Here is a 26,777-nt window from a genome sequence, read left to right on the forward strand (position 1 = left end):
TTGCTTTTTAAACATTAACTGAAAAGGAGGCAAAGACCAAATGTTATTAAATTTCAAAACTGTAAATTTACCGTATATATTGCTTGGAACCACATAAAATATTAAATACAGTAAAATCTTGAAGTCTGCTTGAGATTTAAAGGGACAGTTCACCCCCCAAATCAAAAATATATTCTACATGAAACTGCTCACAACAAGGTCTGTGGATTATCTTGAGTAATCAGGTCATGATTTCTGGAAAGAGACATTACTATTGAGTTTTTATATGTATTTGTGGTGCTTTGAGCACTACAAACCAAGTGTCATCTAGTTCCACTGCATGAAGAAGGTAGACATACTCACGACTGTTATCTCCAACACTCGGAAACTCACACCATAACAATCTTGATTAATAAATAGTACTACAGATGAGGCGATAAAGGATAACTTTGCCATTTTTCAACATTAACTTCATCTAAACAAATCTGAGGTACAGTGTGACATAACAGAACATGTTTTTATAGTGCTCTCTGTGTTTCTGGGTGCTTCTTCAAAACCTGCTGTTCTTCCGCAAACCAGTGACGTCAGTGTTGCTCCGAAGAATTTGAGCGTAGCGTTAATTCAGGCAGGACATGATGTCAGACTCAGCTCACATCCCAGCTACATCTCAAACCCCAGCTGATCTCAAACAGCCCAATCAACTGATGGAGCAGCTGATTGATGGAAGGGAGTCAGCTGATATCAACTGATGGAGCAGCTGATTGATGGAAGGGAGTCAGCTGATATATCACATGATTGCTTTCTATGCAACCAGTTGGCACATCTCTTTCAGGGCGCCCTATTTAAACTGTGGCCCGCAGACTGTTGCTGCTTCCTCTGCAAGCTGCTTTGCAACCCTCCTCCACCCCAGCTCCTCCTTTTCATGCTGTGTCTGACTTATCAATTTCATTTCTGTTTGTCTTTGCTGCTGCTCTCCCTGCCTTAGTCTTTCCATGAAGGCACATGGAAGGGGAGGGAGGTTTGCCCTCTCTGCCTTAAAGCTTTTCCATGTAGGCACGCAGAAGGGCAGGGAGGTTCGCTCTCTGCTTTAGGCTTTACGTGTAGGCGCATGGAAGGGCAGATAGGTTTGCCCTCTCTGCCTTAAAAGCCTTTCCATGTAGGCACGCAGAAGGGCAGAGAGGTGTGCTCTCTCCGCCTTAGGCTTTCCACATATGGGGTGTGGGAGAGGCTTTCTGCGTACGCTCGAGGAAAGGCCCCAGAACATAGCCATACCGACACACATAATACTGCAAATGAAAATAGTTTTCTTTGACTAAGGTGTTCCTGACTGAACTAGATGCTTTTCAGCTTGTATTTCTAGCCTCCACCTCTGGGTATCCAGGGGGCGTGATCTAGATGCTCCAAAAAAACAAATCTTCCCCTTTGTCTCGCACTGCAAACTAGCTGCATGTTCACCAAAATGGCATCATTTATTGTAAGTGCAGAGGATTATGGAGGAGGATACCTTTCACAGTGTATTTGCTGATATGGTTTGATATTCGGGCAGGGCATTTATTTGACCGGCCTGAAGAAATAAAGTGGAAAGTGGCCAAGGCTGCAGCTGAGCCATACAAGAGGGATCGCCGGTAGGGGACCATCCAGAATTTTAGCTGCTGAGATCAAACAGTGACTGGTGGTGCCTTGGTCAAATTGTAACCTAATGCAAACAGAAACTGAATTATTCTGCTGCACTGAATTTCAGTGTGGCAGGTTTTGTTGGATGTTGTTGCCAACTACAAACCAGAGAGAGCCTGGGTGTGCGTTACACTCTGCATGGGAGTTGTACTCCTCATTTGGGCACGGGTGTGCCAGAGACTATGGTTGGACTATTATACAAATATTTTGACAGTTGGCTGAGTACATAACTGTACAAAACTGTCATTTTATTTTGACTGTGAGCCGCTGCTCCATTGTAAGCTGAGGGTCAGCAGGGAAATACAGTGTGTAGAGCCAGCATTTCACATTTTTGAACAGTGAACTAACCAAGCGTGACGGTTTTAGTGGGTTTTATTTTGTTTCTGTCGAGTTTGAATGAAGTGCTTTCATCAGTGGCCGGTTGTTTGGCGAACTGCAGCCAGTTGGAAAATCACTGGGGACCTTCTTCTGGATCGTGAAGATAAACTGGAAAACACAACCAAAGCCAGCAGGGCCGAGAGGGAAGATGATCACTGAGTGTGTGTTTTTGTCACCTAATGCTGTTTTGGCCAACAAAGTAATAGCTTTGCCTGCGGGGGTGATACACAGCTTTCAGGCACTTTAAAATAAGGCATGTTTGTCGTTGATAACACCTTAGTTTTATTGAATTTATGTTGTTTTTCCAGTGCTGTTGATAACACCGGCGTAATTGAATGTATGTTTTTTTCCCCCCCAGTTTAGTTAGTAAGTTATTTCAGATGCCTTTACTTTTTGTAAAGCAAGCCATGCCTGAAACACCCACCTTCACATGCTGTCCAGATTTGGGGAGTATTTGGGGCTTGAGCATCAGCAGTGCAGGCGCAATGCATCCTGGTGCATGTAGGCACTGCAATAACAGCTGTGTAAGAAGAAAAACTCAGCTTCTCTGTCAGTACAGCACACACTGAGGAATTTACTGCTTCAGCTGACTGTATTTACCACAGACACTGACTGGATATCCATTTAAAATGTTGCAAATTTCTCCTTTAAACACTCACTCTTTCATTCATTTTTCGTAACTGCTTATCCTGCTGGGGGCACGGGGGGCTGGAGCCATTGGGGGAAAGGTTGGGTACACCCTGGACAGGTCGCCAGACTACTACAGGGCTGACACATAGAGACAGACCACCATTCAAGCTCACATTCAAGTCACATATAAGGTTCATTACTTGTTGCTCAACCTAATTTGAATGATGCTCTCCATTTTGGACTAACTCAAAACACTTGCATACGTCATGCCAGAGCTTTCCTTTAAGTTTTCTACATCTCTTCCTGCTACTATCCCCAACTTTATTCTTCTCTTCTGACTCATCACTAAGATTTCTTAAAGGAAAGAAGTTAATAAATTCAGATGGTTGACAGTGACAGCACAGTACTGGAAGACCTCCTGTGGGTCAATCACAGTGTGCACATTGTTTATTGATCAACCCTGACCAATCAATAATGCATAACAAATTAATTTAATGCACTCTGGAGTCTATAAGGGTTCTTACATCATTGTCTCAGTGCCACACCATTTGAACAGCAGTGTGTTTTTCATGCAGTACGTGTAAACTTCTTAAAAAGAAATGTGTTGAAAAATCTTTCGGGGCCCTTTTTAGGTGCACTACTGTGGTATTGTCATGGAGTTCTTCACTCAGATAGGATATTAGAAGGAAGAGGTGTTAAGACATGACGCCTAAGGAAATACAGAATAGGTGTTTGTGATGAGCAAATATCAACTAAGTGAATACAGTATAGACTGAAACTACATCCAATGTGGTCTGCCTTTTTGCCTCCAGTTTCAAATTGACACCGTGTTGTTAAATGTTCCTTCACACAGAGCATTTTCCTGTCTCTTAATATTTGATGTTGTTGTGGAAATTCACATGCGTTTAATAGCAACAAAATGGAGCATTACTATTAGTCATTGACCTGGCTTTCAATTTCGGTTGGCAACAGCAGCACTCCACAAATATGAAAACCATACTTTGACAGCAGAAACAGAAAAACATGTCAATGACAACACCTTTATTGTGCGGTTCGGTATATTGATTTTCAAAACAAGCACTCACAGCGAGACCTGGAGGTAACACAAAGTTGGCCTCTTAACATTGCTGCCAGGTAGCTCCAGAGTATTTTGGCGATATCCGAGAGGGCTGACAAGCTGACTGTCACATGTCAGCGTTTTTCAAAAGCTCAGGCTCCACTGTCAAAACCACAAAGAGAGACTGGCATCGTCAAAGGAAGGGTGTTTTCAAATCAGCAACATTTAGGGATGGGCAATGCCTGTTTTGTGAGGATGGAAGGCCAAATGGAGAGAAATGTATTCATAGTGCAACAGGCACAGTATCAAAAGCATAGAGATAGGAATAGAGTCGAGGAGGGATGTAGACGGAAGAAAAGAAGCAAGGAGAGCAGAGGAATAAGAGTAAAATATGTATTGATAGAGATGAAAAAAAAAGGCCAAAAAAGGTCACAAATGATACAATGTAAGAATCTGTGTCATGACAAAGAACGTAAGAATGTGGGGATGTAATAAAAGACGGGAGTGCTAATGGATACCGAGGGAGAGGGAACAGCAGGAGATGAAATGAGGAAGGTGGAGAGAAGGAGGTGGCGCCGGTGCAAGCAGGGCAGTAGAGAGAGCTTTAACCTTTATAAATATTGACAGAAATCTGCTCGCTGAGAAATGTTGCGCAATCACAACAAAAGCCAGTCGAGCAGAAAAAAACAGGGTGAAAAAAAAGAAAAAAAAAAGCCATGGACACAGTGTCTGACTTTGCCCCTGACAAGTCATGTTTCAATGAGCGAGCTCTAAAGGCAGTAACCACCGGAGGGTTACAGGGAATTGACCAAAGTACAACAGGACACAAAAACTGCATCAGCACTAAGCTCTACTAGCTACTGGAACCTCTCTCTGGATGTATTTTTCTTTCTAACCTCCCCCCACACCTTTTCTGTACTCCCAAATCAGCATTTATGCCTTTACTTTCATACTCCCTCTGCCCTCCATCTTCACCTTTCTTCATTTTTTAAACCTTATACTCATGTCTTCTGTCTGCATATTGCCTGTGTTAAAAGAAAAATCCACCATGAGACAACGTTAAGCACTGTTCTGACAAGATAAGCGTTACCTGTAACTGTGACTGTTGGTCATTAAAACCCCATTTGGCTAGATTTATAATCCCACAGGGACGTGAATGATAAAATGATATCCATGCTCCTCCATAGCTGCGCTCATTCTCAGACTTTTTTCCCTCTTCACCATATGTGCTACCAAGTACGACAGCATATTGTAAATGGGGGCTGTATCCGAATGTTTCTGCCATCTTCCGTCACACCACGCAGAACTCAAACTGTGGGGAGCTGATGAAATTCAAAAACAGAAGAGGAACAGAGCTCTTCACGCACAAATGAAGACGATGGAGATTTGCCCTCGGGCTAAGCTCCATAAGCTTTCCAAGGGAGATTGAGAAGTAAGATTTCCGAGAGTAAACCCTGTGGTGCCACTTTTTTTAAACATGGCAAACACCACCTCCACCTGCCAGCCTGTTCCCAACTCTCAACACTGAGGTGTGTCATCCAAGACTACCCAGCAACATCCAGAACCTTAGAGTCGGACTGTTCTATCCGCCACTGTGGATTCAGTTCATCCATTGGAACTCTGTCCAACTTTACCGCAAATTTGACTATTCAAAAATGGTAAAATCTCATTTCATTGGAGAGCTGCCTGCAGCACACCAGCCCCTCCTTGCCCCGCTTGCTCTCTCTGTTTACCATGAGACTACTGCTGCGCCTGGGACACAGTCACACACAGTGACATGAATACCCTTTCAGAAACCTAATGTTACCCATCCTTTATTAACAGGTTTAATGACTGAGTCAAGCTATTTCAGTGTGCGGTGTACTTCTGGGGACGTTTCGGTCCCCTGATTAAACAGCAGAGTGAGCTATTCTTGCTTTCACGCTGCTCTTGGGTACAGGGTGAGTCTGATTGAGAGGCTTTCCTCGGTCACGCTCAGAGATAACGTTATCTTCTTCCTTCTGATTAGAAGTGGTGAATCTACAGCTCACAGAAACTTAATATGACAGTCTGTGGCTTTTGTTTGATGTCTAGTGTTGGCAAAAACGTTTGTATACTCCAGATCTGTCATTAGCGCAGTTGGCATGCATTAGCTTTAAGGGCTAACTTGGCTTGTTTGCTGTATTACGTGAACATCACTATCACCCTGAATGTCTAGAGCCACAGCCTGCTCAAACTCTTAAACTCTATATGGGGGGGAAAAAAAAAGATATGAATAGTCGAACAGTCGTATCCAACAGCCAAATCCAACTCAACTGGCATAAGTCTGAGTTGGATACTGGTATCTGTATTTGTGCTGCTGTGTATCCTTTAGCATTTTAACAATGGAGGGATTTGATGAAATCAGTGAATAGACTGAAGAGGAAGAGACTTTAAACTTGCTTCTACTGAGAAGACAAAGGGAAAACAAGACAAGGAGATGATCAGTGCGTCAACTGAATCAAACAAGAGCTTAAGGGTGAGTATGTTTTGGTCCAACAAATGCTGGACATGGATGAGGAGATGCACTTTGGGTATTTTCTCTTGTCTGGCAACTGTTTTAATGATCTGGTCCTATATGGTTCACACCGGGGATACACAAAACTCTGGTAGATGTGTGCGAGAGGCTCGCTGTGACTAGCATTCTCCAAGTCCGTGACAAGGAGGGAAAGTTTTGAGTGACACTTCTGTTAAAAAAAAAGTAATTTCCGTTGAGTGACTCTTATCACAGTGTCAAGCACCCTATATTAAATCAGGCTCAACGGACGGCATGTTGGTTGCGTTCAGGGTTCTTTTAAAAAATATTCAAATCGAGTCCAAAACATACAGCTGCAGATCGTGACACAAGCATCAATGGCAGGCATGGGAGTATCAACAGAATAAAAGGAAACCCAACCCTAACCATGAAAATTAACAAACCATAACAAAATCAATAAGAGGCCTCCTTACCGAAATCAACTGATTGAATTAGTGTTAATTGAATAAATTTAATTTCCATCTTCCCGTGTCACTCTGTTACATCATACCAATGTATCATTTGCAGTGTTGTGTCTTTGCGTGTGTGTGTGTGTGTGTGTGAGGGAGATGTAATTAAGAGATAAAGATTCAATGTGAGACTTGTGTTCATTGTCTGTGTGTGTGTCGATTTTTGCTGACATATCCAGAGAACTCATTGGCTGTGGTGAAATAGGAATGCAAAATCCTCTGACTGCCACAGTTCATTGTTCATTACAATCTGGTTCCAGTCAGTAACTCCTGACTGAAAGGTGGGCAAATTGTAATATTTTGCAAAGTGAGCAGCCATTCCTCAGACTAAAAACACATTAACCAAGATTTGCAAATGAATATTTAAGAAAATGAAAAAGCCTTAAGCTCAGTGTAGATAGTAAGAACTGTAAGGGAAGAGTATTGACCTACATTTATATAATTAGGCATAATGCTATAATATTTTTAATTAATTAAAAATTACTGCATGATCATTATACTGTACTTTATTTATGGGCTTAATCATTTATGTCTTTGAGACTAAAGAAGCCGACAATGTCCATGACTGTGCATACAGTGTATTCATGTTTTACAAGAATGTTAATGAATAGCAAATTATTCTCACTCACAGGATGCAGAGCAGTGGGTTTCAAACTTTTTGTCACAGCAAAGTGCAAGTAAAAATCTCAAGGCACACCTGTATTTTTATCTGTGCACAACAGCTTCTATAACGCGTGTCATCACTCTCATCACGACATAAGACAATAAAATGAGACAAATAAGACAGGTAGCTTTTGTGATAACTGCCTACTAACAGTTTTTTTGTCTCTTTTCTTTCGGTGGTAGGTCGTTTTCGCTGGTGCTTTGTTGTTATTTGCTCTGTACAGTTAAGCTATCCATTGTCCCACTCACAGCTTTCTTCCTCTAAATGTTATCATCCCTCACACTGGCTGCCAATCAGGGCTTTTGTTGTGTCACACACTTATGATTCCCACACACAAACTGCGATCAATAGGTTCCCTGTGGAAGTTTTTTTTAAATTAAATTACATTTTCTAGACAGACATTGCCTCTTTATAAGGAAATGGGTGTGCACAACATACGGATACAGTCAATTAAAAAAAAAAAAAAAATCACTCATAACTTTTTGTATGGGCCTGGCTGAATATTGTAATAATAGGCTAATGTGTGGTTATCAAAAAATCCCACAGCACACCTGGATTGGCATCACATCATCTGAGAGCCACTAATGCAGACTATGCATATAAGCCTGCCACTGGCCACCTATTTCAGACGGACTTCACTTCCTGTTCTGAGAATTTTCAAAATCCCCTTTGCTATATGAAACTAGTACTGCATAGCTAGACCTATCTCCACCTTTTGTTTTAGCACTTTGTGTAAAACAACTGCACCTCCATGTCAGCAACCTACATGCTTTAATGTCTTTTAATGTTTTATGTGGTGTTTTCTTTTGCTGGGATTTAGTCATTTTAATGCCAGGGCCAAATCAAGTTCCCTGCTGACACTATTTTTCAAGGGCACCGTCACTGCATCCTGGGTACAGCATAGCCCAAGAGGATTGAGACTTAAAGAAATACAACCAACCCAGAGCATTTTTTCCTTAGAACAGAATTATGATGGGCTTAGCCAGATCTTTTTCCAGCAGTGGCAAAGCGCTAGAACGCAGTGTGGAGACAGCTCTGGCTATGCGAGACGAGCAAAGAATGAACTTCAGAGTCACAGGTACACACTCATACACACAATATGTCCCCAAAAAATGTCTATTAGAATAATATTAAATAAACTGCTTGCACAAATCCTCTCATACCCCCCAAATCCAGTTCTTTTGTAGGCCAGGAGTACTGTGCAGCCATAGCTTACTCATTGCCACCGTGTATTGAGCACCTATGAGTAAGCAGCCTAAGTTCATGACTAATTGCTCATCCATGCATTCATGCATGTACCCATCCATCCAATAAATTTAGGATGATGTGGACATATTTGCATACATTATATATACTGTATATATTTAAATTAAACAGATAAATGCACCTTTTCTGTGATGATGCGATCCACACACTGCTTCCCTGTCAAAGGCAGGCTGCATTTGTCCAATATCTTGTGTTTTCCTCCCTGAAAGACAAAGGGGAGTTGGTTGAGATTAAAACTTAACTAGAGGTCAGTCACTTTCAGACTATGTGTTAACACTTCCAGGGATGCAGCTCCAGTTTTAATATATCCAAGGATGCAGCTGGTTATGTTGGCTCATTGTATCCCCGAAGGATATCCAGCACATATCCCATGTGAGTCTGTCTGAGTTTCCCCGCCAGTCATCTTAAAGAAAAGGCGCACATCTGAATGCCTCTGACGCTGGCTGAGAAGCACACATCATACATCACACACTTCTCCCCCTTCCCCATCATGAATGAGAGCAGACTTCAGGGCAGTAAATTTATGCTCACCTGCTGCACCATCTGGAATATAGCTGGGCGCCAGACAGGCTCCCATTAGCAAAAAACAGCATGCTTCTGTGAATGCAGAATGTTACGTTGCCCTTGCATCATATCAGTTTGGACTGTCCAAAAGTAAACCAATTCATTTGGAGTGCCTACTGCTATTGTCAGAAGCCCTCTGGGGGTTATTGATCCCTTGTTGCAGCACCAGTCGAACTAATCAGCTGTTCCCGATACAATGAGTCCAGTTCTAGACTTGTATTCCAAATTAGCTGAAGACAAACCAACAAGAGATGCTTTGTGTGCAAAACCTCATCAGGGTGAGCTGGCGCTCTCTGGTAAAGAGGCATTAAGCAATCCATTAACAGAATTATCCTTAATCAGTCATAACACTCACACTCATTATCGCAGGAAGCAGATACAAAGGTACACGAGTGAGGGTACCAACATGGGAAAAGAAAATTGCCAATTTAATTTTGACCTGGATCCCTGAGAAAGGAAATGAGTCTTTTGGGGTAATTTGTAGAGTCAATGTTGGTTAGAACAGGTGTGGCAAAAGCTCTCTCTCACACACCGATACAAGCATACATGTATACACACACCTTAGCTGAGTGCTCCATTGTGACCACCACCTTGGTTCCAGCGCTTGCCACCAAATCCATGGCTCCTCCCATTCCCTTCACCATCTTACCCTGAGAATAGAAGATAAAAATTGAGTTGACAAAACAACAAGAACATCTTACAATATAAAACAAACCGATCTTAAACAGCCCTTAACTATGGCCTTAAAAATTACCATCAAGTTTAACGCACAGCAAACAAAAGCATTTATATAGAAAGGTGGACAGGATTGACAGCACTACATTTTTCTTATCTGCTCCACCTATTCATGTTGATAGCTCTCCCAAAAAACAATTTCCTCCCGCATCAGAAATACATAAAAGTTTACAAAGCTGCAACGTGGCTCTTTGTCTTCAATGCGGGGATATCTTCTGATGCTCTGTGCTTGGTAAAGAATAATTTCATTCCTGCACTAGTAAGACCCTGAAAAACTTCACAGACTGAGACAGCGAGCAGGAGGAAGAGATTAAAATGGATCTTCCGTGTTAGAAATACGTGGCGAGGTTACAGTGGCAACACCACAAAAGGTTTTTCAATTAAAGATTATAAAATGAAGCCGTGACGTCCACCCTCCCCCCGAAAAATTCCACAGTATCTTAAAAGAAAGTGGTTTATTTTTCTAACCTGGATCCTATTTTAGTTTTTTATCATTATTTCTGTGTGTTACCTTTACTTTTCAGCTTAATTGACAAAAGGAGGCAGAGACACACTGTGGCATAGCTTAACAAACAACCGGTGAAATGCAGAATGGAGCACACAGGTTATAAACAATTTAAAATCTCAACCACATATTTAGAAGTGAGAAAGAAGGTGAACATATCTGGTGAAAACTTAGCACAACTTTTAATAGGCACCATGCCTCTGGTGGAAAGTTGTTAGATGGGAATTATCTCCAATGAAAAGTGTCGGCAGCATGCTCTGTGGATTGTACAAAATAGCAGCGAGGCTGTTTCTGCAAAGACATGTTGCTGTATGTTGAATTCTTAAATGTCATTTTTCTATGCCGTGAACGCCACGAGTCAAATTTAATTCACAGCCTTGGTTTTGAGGCACCAGCAGAAATGTCAAGGACAGATATCCTAGTACCTGAGCAAATTAAACCAAAGCTATCTGCGTGAACAGATACCAACAGTGGGGAGTGAGAAAATGTGCTTATTGTAATTAAGTTGACCAAACCATTACTTTGTAGAGTAATGGCTTAAAAACGAATGGTTTTTGTGGCATTCTGAAGGTGTTTTTAATGGTCTAAGCTATTAAAGGTCCAGTGTGTAGGATTTAGTGGCATCTCGCAGTGAGGTTGCAGACTGATAACAACTCCTATGTGCCAAGCTTGTGGGAGAAGTACTGGGCCAATGTGAAAACACAAGTGGCCCTGTCTTGAGCCAGTGTTTGGTTTGTCCGATCTGGGTTACTGTAGAAACAACAGGGCGCACCCGTGGAAGAGGACCAGCGCTGTATGTAGATATAAACGGCTCATTCCAAGGTAACGAAAACATGATTCTTAGTGTCAGGTCATGATACATTAATGGAAATCTGGGGAATTAAACTCCCTGGATTAAATCCGAGGTTACAAGTCTTGGTGTGATCCTGGATTCCGATCTAAGCTTCAAGTCCCAATAACAAGGTGAAGAATGCATAATTTTTCCACCTTAAGGCCCGTTTCCACCGCAGGAACCACCCCCAAAGGACAGAGCTCGGTAACTTTTACAGGCCCTAAACAAGTCCCTGCCTCGGAGTAGGTACTCAGAACGGCCCCGAAAAACTCCTGGGTGGGGCTTGGGGTTTACTTGGTGCTGATTGGATATACTCAAGGCGGATGTGACGTCAACAGAAAGCGACAAAATAGCCGGCATTTTTAAAACTCAAAATGGTCGCGCAACGATTACGTCACATCCAGAGCCCGGTAACTTTACAGGAACCTTCCTCCTACTCCGCCCTCTCAGCGAAGACACGGCGGTTGAGAGGGCCGAGCGAGAGGACGTTCCTATAAAGTTCCTGCCCCCCCAAATAGTACCAGTTTCAAGCCGACTTGACTACTGTAGCACTTTCGCTGGCCTCCCAAAAAACCAAACAGAGACACTCATTCAAAACTCTGCAGCTCGGCTATTAACCAGAACCAAGAGGAGAGAGCACATCGATCAGGCCGGTCTGAGCTGCTCTGCACTGGCTTCCTGTTACATTCAGAGTTGATTTTAAGGTCGTCCTCCTTGTATACAAAGCCCTACATGGGCCGGGACCAAGCTACATTGCTAACTCCCTTGTCAACCATTTGCTTCCAGTAACACTGTGTTCCTCTGCTGCTGGTTTATTGGAGGTTGGAAGAAGATCAGGGATGCAGCCTTTGTCAGTTACGCCCCAAAGCTTTGGAACACACTACCTATAGATATCAGGGAAGCTAGCTCGCTAAATATTTGTCTGTTTTAAAAGTCCTTTTGTTCATTCTGTCTATTTTCATGTGAGGTGCTCAGTGCTTATACTGCCCTTATTGTAAAGCACTCAGTATAGAGATGAATTTAGTACCATTTTGAGAGCAATAACGACACTGTGATTAGACCTTCTCTATAAAAACCATCCACAGCTGCATCTTAAAAGGAAAATAGCTGGGAGTGTAAAACCTAGACTAACCGTACAAACTCTCAGTCAGTAACTGTGAAAGGCTTGCTGCTAGCAGACAACAATAGCACTGTACTAAAGACAGAATAAAAAGTGTTGAAAAATATGATCATAGCCCACAGATTCTTTTATAGATCACAACCCTAGCAATCTGCAAATATCTGGGGACCACTGTCTCTTATTTCGGCAGGGAAAAGGATGACAATTGCAGAGAAATGTGAGCAGGGCACAGAGCAAGAGGCAAAGCATCTGCACTGAAGTTAAAACTTCAGGAGGCATCCCTTCACAACAGCAGCCAGTGTTCACTTGTCTTCATCTTTTAAATGAGTTGCTTAGATAATATGGTTAAAGTAGGAGCTTTAAACCATGTCTGAATGCTGCTGTGCCAGTGCACTAAAGCTTTGTCGTTACAATTCAATGAGTAAAGAAAATACATACATGTTTTCATTAAAAATTTAACTCACAGTGGGTTTTTATTTAAAAAGGAAAAATACTTTAAAGAAAAAAGCAATCTGAGAGATCATCACAGCGACAGAACTGCCAGCCGGGTGAAAAATTGTCTTCTGGTCCCTCATTGTTCCCAATAAAGAAGGTTTCCAAATAAGGAAGGCTGACATGCAGATATGGCCACAGGGTGACGGCTGAGTAACTGAATTAAAATCCCATTTGCTCATCAATCATGTGAAGAGCCTGCTTTGCTCTCTGCTCGATAACCAGAGGATATATATGCCAAGTGTGGTAGGGATACTGTCTGCCTCCGGGGAGGCCAGCTGGGCGGGGAAGATATCAACAGAGAGTGGAAGGAAGGCTGGGAGGGGGAGATGGAGGGGAGGAAGTAGGTAAAAGCATAGACTGAGGACATGGGAGAGGCTGCATTTAATTTCATTTAATTCTATCATCTTTAAGAACGCCATCTCAAAGTGGCCTGACCTAACATCCTCGAATAAACTCACTAAAATATGTTATTAAAATAGTTTTAATTTACATTTTTAACCTTCAAGCTAAATCTCTTCACCCTTTTTTTCCTGTTAGTGTTTCATCCAGCGCACAGTGAGTCTTAAGATGATCCATCCTCAGACAGAAACAGTGTCCTTTTTATATGATCAATGTTAATGCACTTTGTGACAGTCGAAGGGCTAGGTGGTGTGTGCACAGGCCCTGGAGGGATAAAGCTGTCTGACCTGATAGTAGCAGGTCTGGATTTACAGCTGCTAATGTACTCCACCCAGCAACTAGGCTGCAGTTAATCACGGAGGGCATCTGCTTTTAAAATTAAACATCCGTGTTGAAACACAAGTCTGGTTTTGATCAATTAAAAAGTCAAAACAATAATGAGCATTTAAATGGAAATTACAAAATGATGTTTTGCTGCAGGGGCGATGAAACTTTTACTGGAACGGCTGTTTGCTGTAAAAAATGAAATGTCTGTGTGTTTTTTGGCAACTGGAATTGCAGGCAACGAGTGACAGGAATTGTTATAGGCCATTACTTTTTGAATAAATGCAAGCTTTGAAATGAAATGATGCAGCCACAGTGCCTGTGCTGCGCTGCGGTGACAGCAGCCAAGCATACAGGAACAACAATTCAGCTCGTGTATGCATGTGGTCAAATGTCTCACTGATGTTTATGACCTTGTCGTATCTAGAAATATAAAATAACATTGCTGTGGAGATAGACAGGCGTGGGCTCTGCTGCTCGTGGAGTATTGTCCATGACCTATATTGCTGGGAAGACTGGCATTTGCTCGTCTTTGATTTAAAGCTTTGCATATGGTTATCTGAAAGCGCTTTGATCTAAGCTGTTCCATACAGCAAAACTTATCATGATCTGTGGGCGTGTGACGAAGGACAAGTTTATGAAATGGCACGACGGGATGAGCTAATAACCTTCCATTCTGCTCGTTAAAGTGATTTTATTCAACTTCTGGCTGGCCTGGCTGTATATGAGACGTGTTTTGTCTGACTAGGCTTGGTTGCTAGGCTTCTGTAAAGCTGATCACCTGCGACTGTGCCAAAAATCGGACCTTTCTTGATTGCTTGCCTCTTAATATTGGAGTTAAACCAGATTAAAAGACTCCTATTTTGCCAAATGGATAGTTTTGTGGAGACTGTTGGAGGTTGCCGCAGTGTCTGGCTTTCGACCAGCACAACCTGCAGCAGGGCACTGACTAACAGAGTGAATAGATTGTCAGAACAATATACCCAGAGAGAAATATCTCCTGTCTAAGTCGCCTGGGTAATTTAGCTATTTAATTAACACAGCTTTGATGATATTAACCTTGTTGGTCCGTTTGAAGCCCCACAGGTTTTTTAATTTCCTCGCCACTCTGATTGTGTCCATTTGCCTGCTGGAATCTCAGCACTGTGGGGGAACTACAACACCTGACAGTATCTAGACACATCATTAGCTACAACACACACAAAGATGAAGATACCCTGTGAGACATCTCCCTTCTACGTTGCAACAGTTGCTGAAATACAATCACAGGGACACATTCATACATACTGTTCTGGGAGAACTGTTGTACTGTTGCATAACGTATTACAGAAGACCTCATTCTATTCAGATGTGCAAAATACCCTCTGTGACAACAAAGGCACTTCACTGTTAATTTTGTGGTCCTTTATTTCACTGCTTCACATTAGCACCAGTAATGAGAAAACCTCCTTGCACTTGTTTCCACTGCTGTTACTTTTATTTCCCACAAAACATCTATTTTACTTTTTCACTGGCTTTTTGAACTATTTCTCTGAAATGAATCCCTGCCAGAGGCGCATATACAGTAGCCTACACATATGCTAATTAAAAAGGCGTTTAAGAACATCCATTCATATAATGGCTTTAACAGTGAGAGATAATGTGGGGGACTGCAGGAGGCAGTATCACTGGTGCAGAACCCAGATAACACAAGACTTCTCAAGTTAAAGCTCCGCTAAGATGACACCTATCATAACATGTGAGCCGAGAGACAATGACAGTCAGTCCCACTCAACCAAAAAGGTTTTCTCAGTGTGCCACACAACTAGGGTTATTTATAGCACTTTATAAGAGTAAGGATGCTTTCATACTGTGGTTTTCTGTATACATAACACTGTTGGTCCATCTCTCCAGGAAAATGGGGCAACAAGTGTAGCAATTCAAAGTCTGACTTTTTTGCACGGAGTGCCTATGTCTTATGCAGAGAGGGAACATTTAGAAAACTTAAATTCTTTTTGTTCATTATCTACGGTGGCTCTGAGAGCTCTACGCACTGCAAACAGACACCACACATACAAATGAAGAAACATCTTCACCAACTTGACGACACATGCGCACTATTCAGAAAACATTCATCAATTTAACGACACACGAAAAACTCTACTTGACCACAAGCAAGAACATCAACTTGATGACACAAGAAAACAATTTCACGATACATGCACAGCATTTACGCTAAGGACTGCAAGATACTCACAACACAATGGAAACTGTTTCCAGGGGACACTTAAATGTGATGTACACAGCTGGGACATGCTTGCTCTGGCCATGGTTTGGATTTAAGAGGGATTAATATTTCTGCGTCGAATGTACACACCGTACCTACGGTGTAGGCTCTGTGTCGACAGAGCCTGTGCCGTACCCTACGCCGTAGCCTGATGTGCACCTCCCAAGAAGTGTAACTACATGTTGTGGCAATGCAGACCTCCTGTCTATTTTTGTAAGCTGAATCCTTTTCCCTCGGTGGAAACAAAGCTTTTATTTACTTTCATTTCACAGATAAGAAACAATAAATTGTGAAGACAAGAAAGCCTAGGCTAATTTATACAATGTAAAATGCCATAGGCTTGTGCTAAAAACATTATTAGCATGATGTATTTGTGGAGAAAATATGTCCAGCAAAAGACAAACGCTTTGTCTGTGAATCTTGTGAGTTAGATAGTGAAGCCGATTTATGTGTTTTGAATCAACTAAAGTTTACAGCACTTCGCCGCCGACTAGTGTTTTGGAGGTGTAACTGCAGAGCTACACAGACACACCACTGCACAAGTATAAATGCTCACAATGGCGTAGGCCACATGTGTAGGCTACAGCGTAGGCTCTGCATAGAGCTGATGCGCAAGTATAAATCCTGCTTTATAAAGTAATTAAACTTGACGTGTCAGTGGTGTTGGAAAACCACACTGTATGTTCTTTTTAATCTTAACATCAGTGTTTCCTACAGAATTAGAGTGTACGTGTGGCAGTAGGTGACGACGGGGAGGACGACAGCAAACTTCCATTTTCTTTTTTCCTTTTAAATATCTGTGAGTCCCTTTGTATCATTCTTTGTCCTGACTCTGAATTCAGACTTTTGTGGGTCTGTGAAGGCAGCACAGGCAGAGCTCTCAGCAGCAGTTTGTGACTCATGGGGTGGATTATTGATCTGTCAATCTGCTCAGAGTTGATCAGATCAATGGATGAGAGAAGCAGCTGCTACGGGTGAACACAAACTTTTAGACCCAGCAGAATGAATGGTAAAGTTTCACGGCCAATGCACCTGACATTCTGCTGCTTCGTCTCTGCCCTCAGTGCTCTCTGCGCTCCAACAGTGTGGCGCTATCAATAAGCAAATGGTTATATATTCCGATAGTGCTCCCAAAATAGAAAATCTACTTGTGGCAGCAGATGTTTTTACCGTGGCAGGCTGCCACACATAAATGAATGTGTGATCACATGATTAATATTATTGCAGATCTGCTGTTAACCTAACTTGGCTGTTGCTTATGTGCAACACTTTTTAGTGTCCCTTGGACACAAGTTTCTGTTGTGAGTCCCTTGCAGCGCCTTTTCTAAATTCTGCATGTGTCAAATTAATGTTTTCATGTCATCAAATTGATGTTTGTACGTCGTCAAGCTGGTGAATGTTCTTTAAATGCTGCACGTGTTGTCAAGTTGGTGAAGATGTTTCTTCATATTGTGTTGTGTCTATCTGCAGTGCACTGAGCTCACAGGGCCGCAGTAATTATCAATCAAAAGGACTCATTCAAAAGCAGATTGTTTGATGACATACAGCGGTGGACTGGAGTTCCAAATGCTACAGTGGCACTTATCAATGAGAAAAGCATCATGGCAAACATATACTTTGACTAACACTGTATTTGTCTTACTAGGCTTGGGGGTTTGCTTGATATTTTTTTGTGTGTTGCCATGACAACAGAATACGATTTCCTCATTTGATGCGCAAGTGTTCACTTTCCAGTCAGTGACAGAAACACCACAGAAAATGACCCCCTTCACAATCCAAGTGTTCCCACTTACCAACTGGCTTCCTTTCTCTCCCCCACAAATTCTCTGACAATCTCCGCTGTCTGATACAAATGGCTCTCTATTTAATAACATAGCGACTGCCTGCTACAGGCCTTCGTTACCCAGACAACTAATGACAAGAATCAGAGGGAGAGACGGGACTGACAGGAGGACAATGGTCACGAAGTAACTGGGAAACATAACTATTTACAGTGTGTAACTTGTGAATACGGTGTAATCTACACTTGGGAGAGCAAAAACTAAACATTTAAAATTTTACACAAACAGCCACTAACAGTTTTGTGCTACTACTAATACCAAATACGGCATGTTTAAATGATGAGCCGCTGTGTCCAGGTACATTTGTTTCTAATACAGCAGGAAAGAGACTGACGTTTGGAGAAAAAAAAAAAAAAAAAAAGAAGACACTATGCTCTCGAGCAGCTCCTTCATTAAAACTGCCATCAGGCTTTATCATGAGCACTTGAGCGAGGAACGGCATTTTAATAGTCAGTAGCTCGAGCTATTGCAGTTATACTGAGCCTCCAGGGTTTTGGAATATATTTCTGACGTAGCGCTTGTTTTCTCACTTTAAAGTCAACACCCATCAAAATGAATTGTGTTTTATAAAATTCACAGCTGTATTTGAGTTGACCGGATATGTTTTTATTGCTTTGGTCAACTTGATTATGTTCAGTGTTCCTTCATTTATATCTGTAGATTCCCTGAGTGAAGACTCAAGTAGCGCTGCTCAGGCAGTCAAAATCAGTAAAAGTCAAATTTGGTTCTCATTTTAAAAAACAGCGTGTGGCTGAGAAATCTGCGAGGAGGTACTCATGACAGGAAACATCAGTGTCTGTGAGACCCCTACCTTTAAGACAGCTTGATAAAGCTCCAGCAGCGAAATGATAAAATAGCACACTAAATCCAAAATGCCATCCTTTATTCTATTACCCCATTCTCTCCATCTATTGTTTTCCTAGATGTTTCAGGCTGGGTAGAGATGTAAAAGCATTTCAAAGCCCTCAACTGGAAAATGTTCATCTGCATTTTGCATATTTAAAGCGTTCAAAATCAACATAATCACGCTGAGAGTACTGCGTCCCCGACTCCTACGTAAAACATTTCCAATTTCACGCTATGTACCCATCTTTGGATAGTGAATAATTTTCATTATCCCAGAAGGTGGGAAATGTAATTCTCTTCATCAATCCTTTCAAAAGAGGGGATAATGAAGATTGAATGTGTAGGTGAGGACAGCAGTATTTGTGTCTGTGCTTCTGCATTATTCTGCTGTTCAAACTGTCCGACACTAGAATGGCCAAACAAGATAAACTCCCTGCTTCTAAATAACGGCTCCACTGCAGGCCTTCAATATCTGTGCGTGTTTAATCAAGCACCAGTTAATTAGCAATTACCATGGACAAACAAGTACAACTGGAGAGGTAAACAGAAAATAAATAACACTGTGAAATTTAGCGATCATCAACAACAACAGTATTCTTCTGCACGGTGCTGCTTTAAATATATCACATTTAACTTTAAGGGTTTTATTCTTAAGGTCTCCACATGTAAACATCTTCAACACTCTGCATCCACTTGGCTGCTCAGAGGAGACGCATCTATAAAATGTTGCTCTGGCTGAAGCAACCTTGCATGTACACTTCAGTCGAGCAGAAACAGCTGCTTGCCAGGGGGCATTTCTGGCTGAGCCCTCCCACATTGTGAGCAGTGTTTTAATGGGTTCTTGACCTTAGTAATCACAGAGGACGACTGTTGCCGATGTGGACTTAAGACCAATTGACCTGATGCAAAATCCGGCAATAATGTCGACCACCAATTAATCTGCGGCGCTCACAAACAACACTTTTCCCCTCGGTCCCGTGACGAGCATATCTCCGTGCTCTTGAATACCAACAACCGAGGCTGCACCTTTGTGAATCGTGCTGCCTTCTAATGGTACTCGTAAGCTGGCGGTTACAGCATGGGAAGTAGTGTACACAATATATACTTGTTGTTCAAGTGGTTAAGTTGTGAGGAGACCACTGCTAGGCAACGGCAACATGGATGCCAAAAGAAGCCACCGAAGCTAACAATTTAGCACCTGAGTGGGTAACATAATTCAGGAAATGCAAAGGACAGAGGAAAAACCCAAGGCTGTGGGAAATATGAACAGACATATGACTACAAATTCCGAATATGAATTCATTCGAATTCGAATTCATTCCTCAGACATATGAGATTACTAAGAACAACCCTATATGACTGAATTACAAAATATCAACTTATCATTCACCAGAAAATGAACTTCCATGTCATCCACAATTTCTTAAAATGTCAGCAAAGAGATTGTGAATACCACAAGAGGGAAGCATTCATACGGACTCTTCTCCAGAACCCAGTAAACACAACCCCATTTGAAGGCAGCACTGGTTTCAGCCAAGACATCTCTCTTTATGAGTAATGCTGAAGGTCACCATGCATAAAATAAACAAGAGTCTAAACTGTCTAAGGCTGGATAATATACCACCAAACTAAATATCTCTGGGTTTTGGGCTGATGGTCGAACCAAACAAGCAATTTAAAGATGTAACTTTCCACTTTAGGGAAGATTTTTGACCAATTTTATGTGACAGACAAATCAGAAATAATGAACATAGTTCTCCTAAAAGTTCCTCTCCGGGCATTAACTCCTAAAAATGCACGAGTGTTCATTAAAATTACATATTTAAAGTTTTCTTTCCATTTAAAAAATGCCTTAAAATGGCCTAGATGCAAGTATATACACCTTTGCTTCATTTAGTTTGGGTGGATCAATAAATATGCAAATTGGTCCCCATCTCTATCTCTATCCAGAAAGGTCATTAGTCGGCAAGATTTCATTGGTCGCTTCATCGCAGAAAAACAAAACACAAACAAACGTGAAAGCTGCGCCTTGTCAAAATAAATCAAACTTATATGACTGGACCATGTGAGAATTTAATTTGAAAGGACAGACACAGGAAGAGGCCACGCTCAGCAGTCAGACAGGAGTCAGGCTAATTTCCAGGGCTGGTACCTGCGGTTATTCCACAGGCTAGTTAATAACATGTCGGGCAGGAAATCCAAAGTGTGGGATCATTTTGAGAAGGTGAAGGACGAACCCAAGGTGATATGTAAACTCATCTTCATTGGTCGACTACAAACATGACGTATCATCTGAAACATGGAAGTAGCTACATGCCCATTAGCCCACAGCGTCATTAACAGGCGGCTCGCTCAGTGTGTGACGTGCACTTGTAGATAAAATATAGGCCTATATTAATGAAGGTTCATTAGTACGGTTTTGTATTTCTCTGTAATGTAGCACAGTGTTAACAATGTTACTGATACTATTCTTTCTCACACCTTCAACTCAAACCATTGTGTTGCCCCGCCCAAAATATATCATTTAATAATTAGGTTAATATCGTAAACATGTGGGCGACTAGTCGACTAATGGCCCTAAATGACGACTATTGGTCGACAAGGAAAATTCTTAGTTGGGGGGCAGCCTTACTGGTTTGATATCATTAGCCTTCAGCTTGACTACATTATCAAGCAGCTAATGATGTGCTGCTAATGTAAACCTTCCTATCATTGGTAAGCTGCAGTTCCAAGGCAGAAATACTCAGCCATGGTGTTGACCACTTATTTTACTCGGTATGTCTCATAGCATATAAAAAGAACATATGGATGTGTCAACGAGTTTAAAAACTTGATCTTCACGACTGTAAAGCCTTAAGTCAAGTGCATTATTGGCTGACAGTCACATAAATATTAAAATGTTCTGGGTGATAAAAAAAAAAAAAAAAACTCAAGTATTTAACACTACTGAAACATTCAGAGTTTCTGACCTGTGAGATAAAGACTGAGTACAAAAAAGTAGAACTATGTAGACACAAGGACACAACATGTTTACCAGTAAAATATTACACAACCCAACAGAAGAGCACCACAAGCCTTAGTCTCTGACATAAACTCAAAAACAGACTATTATAAGCTTCACGAAGCAGCAGTTAAAGCATGCACCTATTGTACCGATGTTAGTGTGTTGACCCCCAGCAGACAGGGCAGAAAGCATGAATTTGGAACAAAGGTAATAGATGTGTGTCATCAAAACCAAACTTACTGGGATCATCCAGTTGGCTAGGTCTCCATGTTTTGACACCTGCATGGCTCCCAGCATTGTCAGGTTGATGTGACCCCTGAAGAGAATGACACAATAGAAGAAGACAGCTGTCAACTTCAGAGTCACTTCATCTTATGAACTCACTCGTGAAGTCCACTCACCAACAGAAAAAGCATATATTTTTGCTACATTTACCCTGTTTGTTTGTGACAAGACAAACAATGCAAACACAAATACTTGACGACAGAATGAATTCTCACAAACAAATGTCTTCACTATAGCAGAATTTGTTATCAGTAAAACGCTGGTATTTTCATGTATTTTCTAACGACTGTATCTTCTTAGAACTAATCTGTTTCTATAATATAATTTGTATTTTGCATAATTTGTTTCTGCTGGTTTAAGGTCTTGTCTGCTCCAGCCACCACATTAAATGCCTGTTACATATAAATGCACTGTATTATCAGAATAAATTAAAGCCTGATTCTGTGGGCAAGTTATTTATTTCCTTTTTTTTCCTATTTCTCCTAAAAAACAAAAGGAGTCCAAAGTCCAAAGTGAGGAATCCAACAGTCCATATAGAGCAGGTAGGAGCATTGTTATGATGCTTAAATTGCAAAGATTTAAACCAGGACCTATGGCACTGCTGTCTACAGTAAAATTGTAAGTATCCTAAAGGAATACTTCCCAACAATACCATAGTTTGTGTAATAATTAGGGCCTGCCCCCGACTAAGAATTTTCTGAGTCAACCAATAGTCGTCACTGCATGTTTATGATGTTAATTTAATTATTAAACTATATATTTTGGTTTATGATGTTAATTTAATTATTAAACTATATATTTTGGGCGAGGCAACACAATGGTTTGAGTTGAAAGTGTGAGAAAGAATAGTATCAGTAACATTGTTAACACTGAGCTACATTACAGAGAAATACAAAACCGTACTAATGAACCTTCATTAATATAGGCCTATATTTTATCTACAAGTGCACGTCACACACTGAGCGAGCCGCCTGTTAATGACGCTGTGGGCTAATGGGCATGTAGCTACTTCCATGTTTCAGATGATACGTCATGTTTGTAGTCGACCAATGAAGATGAGTTTACATATCACCTTGGGTTCGTCCTTCACCTTCTCAAAATGATCCCACACTTTGGATTTCCTGCCCGACATGTTATTAACTAGCCTGTGGAATAACCGCAGGTACCAGCCCTGGAAATTAACGTGACTCCTGTCTGACTGCTGAGTGTGGTCACTTCCTGTGTCTGTCCTTTCAAATTAAATTCCCACATGGTCTAGTCATATAGGTTTTGATTTATTTTGACAAGGCGCAGCTCCTGATAGAGTTTCACGTTTGTTTGTTTTTTCTGCGACTAAGCGACCACTGAAATCTTGCCGACTACTAATGACCTTTCTGGTCGACTAACATTTGGTCGACTATTAGGGGGCAGCCCTAGTATTAATCACTCACCCCTTGTATTCATGAAGAAAACTTTGTTTTTCTCACAGGCCTCCATAGTAAATGGTGAATCCAAAAATGGTGAAAAGTCTTGATGAATTGGAATAAAAGGGGCCCATAAAGCAAACCTATATGTAAACCTTCCATGAACTCAAACACAACTCATGACAACTCAAGGTAACATGTGGTGAGAAACTGATATACAAATGATAATTCTTTGGGTGAAGCATTCCTTTAATTTCCTTATTATTTCTCCATTGAATGTGGCAACACTTAACAGGTGTGAGGCCAAACACAACACTTAAGAAAACTAAGCAGTGATTAAGGTTTGTGATAAAGATGTACAAGTCTAAATGTAATCCCAGTACAAGATGTAGCTGAGGTGGTATTTGAGGCAAGATGGCTCACAATCCACCATATGTTGCGTTATTCTTTCTCAGCATCTCTGGACTCTTAACTCACACACCAGCAGACACAGACACAGACACCAATGCACACACACACACCTGGTTCCGTTTGGTCTCTGCCAATGTGGCTGGACAGCGCTATTTATGAGCACTTTTGGATTTCCACTGGGTGGACAAACAGAAGTGATGCTGCAGGGTGTGCGGGTGGGCAATCTCAGACAGCTGGCAAATCAATAAGAACCAGGGACCTTGGGAATATTGGCAAGGCTGCTGTCTAGTTGTGCTGGTGACAGTGGCTGTTCGTTAATATCCAGTGTCGATGTCCTGTGGTCAAATCCAATGATTCTACCTGGCTTATGGTGCAGGTGAAAAACTATTGAATTAAGGGGAAATTTGCTGAGAAAATATTAACAGGTGTGTTGTTGTTTTGTTTTTCACACAAACTGAACTGCAAAGTTCAAAGAAGTGACATGTAGGATTAATGAACTGTGCAAACCCAGAAAAGTCAGACACATCTAACTTTGAGTCAGCAAATACATTCTCAAAGCTTATGTGTTATAGCCTTACCCCCGGATCATGGCAAATGACTCATCGCTGGAGAAATAGGCGGCCCCTGGGAGCACAGTGACAGTCTCCTTCCCTGCAGAACACACAGATGACATCACTCTTTTTCTTTTTAACCAAACAAAACACTGGGATTGATTTGTCAAAGCTAAGTTAACAACACATTTATCTAAAAGCAACACAGTTTACAGAGATAATTTAAAGAAATACACAAAATCAATGAATGGATGACTGAAAAAAAAATGTGCATCAACTAAGTATTGATTGAAACCAGAGGTGTCAGATGTTAATATCACTTTAAAAATGCATTTGAATAAAATATTAGATGATTTTTACAGAGAATCCATTTTATTTAGCATTTTTAGTGTGTGTATAATTAAGGAAATCAGGAAAAGAGAAGTCCTGTTTTAGCTGAAAAGCTCTTTTAATCCATTCTTAACTTTATCAGGCTTATGTTTTCACATCTTTTTATCTATTAAGAACATGAATTTATCATTGGGGATATTGATTAGGAGGATGACCCTCACCAGCGTTAATCAGGTCTGCATCCACTTCATCCTCAGTGGGGTACGGGCCCTATGCACAGAGAGATACACATGAACGTGCGCACAGGCGGGCAGCCACACATACACTCACACATGCCTCATCAGCCATGATCTTTCAACGGAGGGACAGACACAATCACATTTCTGTGATTTGATGAGACATTGATTTTCTCTGTGCTCAACAAAGGGAGCAGTCCTTTTGAGGAGGGGAGAGGAGAGGAGAGGAGAGGAGAGGAGAGCAGAGGAGAGGAGAGGAGAGGTATCTCTTAAACCCGGCACTCGTAATTAAAAGAAACATTGACAAATAATGCATTAGCATAGGCGCCTACATTCTCCTGTCAACACAGCTGATTGGAAAGTCACTCCATAGCAGCAGCAGCCTTTGTTGAAAGGCTCAGCCAGCAAATAATGATTATGAGAAAGAAAAATGTATGAGAAATTGTCAAACTGCCACAATCTGTTACATAACAAAACCCAGCACATTTTAACTGAGGGCCCAAACTAGGAGTGATACTGCTCAAATGAGTGGCTATTCATCTTGTTACATGCTCAGAGCACAATTCATTTAAAAAAACGTTTACTGCTGCTTTAAACAAGCGTCTACACACAGGACAGAAAATATGCTGCTACTCATTATCTTGTTTCGTTGAGAATAAAAGTGCTGAAGCCTGAGTGGGAAGAAAGCTCTTTGTAGGAGTCTTACCAGTCCCAGAATTCCATTTTCACTTTGGAGGTGTACTGTGATGTCTGGCTTTATGAAGTTGCTGGCCAGCATGGGAATACCAATACCGAGGTTGGCTGATTGGTTCTTTGTTAAGGATGGTGACTATTACATTTGAAATCCTGCAGTGGAGTTCAGATATTAAAGGGACAGTTCCCCCCAAATTAAAAAAACATATTTTTACTCTTACCTGTAGTACTGTTTATCAGTTTAGATTGTTTTGGTTTACCTGTAGTACTGTTTATCAGTTTAGATTGTTTTGGTGCGAGTTGCAGAGTGTTGGAGATATCGGCCGTAGAGATGTCTGCCTTCTCTTGAATTTAATGTAACTAGATGGTGCTCAGCTTGTGATGCTCAGAGCTTAAAAAAATACATTTGGAAAAACTCAACAGCAATGTCTCGTTCCAGAAATCATGACCTGGTTACTCAAGAAAATCCACAGACCTTGTTGTGAGCAGTTTCATGTAGGAACTACTTTCTGTTTGTGCAACATCTGTCTACCGTATCCCTACGCAGAAGGAGGCGTGCATCTACTGCTAGCTCACATAGCACCACTGAGCAAGCTAACAGTACAGCACAACTGTTTCCTTCTGCGCGGTGAGACGGTTGCTGGGTGTAGTTCAGTAGAAAGAAAATAGTTCCTACATGAAACAGCTCACAACAAGATCTGTGGATTATTTTTAGTAACCAGGATGCGATTCCTGGAAAGAGACATTGCTGTTGAGTTTTTGAAATTAATTTCATGTAGGAACTATTTTCATTCACCTTTCATCACTCATGGATGAAAGGCTTGTGCATGTGACAGTGCAAAATATACACATGAATGACATCCTTATCAGCTGAGCTGTAACGTTAGCTAATTAAGTGGTGCCAGATGAGCTAGCAGTAGATGCATGCCTCCTTCTGCGCAGGGATACGGTTAGCGGGTGTAGTTCAATAGACAAAAAGTAGTTCCTACATGAAACTGCACACAACAAGGTCTGTGGATGATCTTGAATAATCAGGTCATGACTTCTGGAAAGACACATTGCTGTTGAGTTTCTCAAAGGTGTTTCTTTGGCACTTTGAGCATCACAAGCGGAGTGCCATCTAATTCCATTATATTTAAGAGAAGGCAGACATCTTTACGGCCGATATCTCCAACACTCAGCAACTCAAACCAAAACAATCTAGACTAATAAATAGCACTACAGGTAAGAGGAAGAATTTTTTTTTTATCTTATTTTGGGGTGAACTGTCCCTTTAAGATGAAGAG

The 26,777-nt window shown here is 41.3% G+C and overlaps 1 protein-coding gene across 2 annotated transcripts in view; it reads right to left on the reverse strand.

The window, feature by feature from the left end:
* Nucleotides 1-26,777, reverse strand: part of oxct1a (3-oxoacid CoA transferase 1a) — a 60,223-nt gene that overhangs the window by 5,851 nt on the left and 27,595 nt on the right. For both annotated transcript variants that reach the window (XM_050050079.1, XM_050050078.1), the window contains exons 10-15: nt 25,505-25,599; nt 24,784-24,832; nt 24,260-24,332; nt 21,823-21,898; nt 9,776-9,865; nt 8,773-8,853 (exon numbers count right to left, since the gene is read on the reverse strand). In XM_050050079.1, coding sequence (XP_049906036.1) covers nt 8,773-8,853; nt 9,776-9,865; nt 21,823-21,898; nt 24,260-24,332; nt 24,784-24,832; nt 25,505-25,599 — 464 coding nt within the window. The remainder of the gene's footprint in view (nt 1-8,772; nt 8,854-9,775; nt 9,866-21,822; nt 21,899-24,259; nt 24,333-24,783; nt 24,833-25,504; nt 25,600-26,777) is intronic.

This window comes from Epinephelus moara, chromosome 8 (assembly GCF_006386435.1).
Source record: "Epinephelus moara isolate mb chromosome 8, YSFRI_EMoa_1.0, whole genome shotgun sequence".
Classification (NCBI taxonomy): domain Eukaryota; kingdom Metazoa; phylum Chordata; class Actinopteri; order Perciformes; family Serranidae; genus Epinephelus; species Epinephelus moara.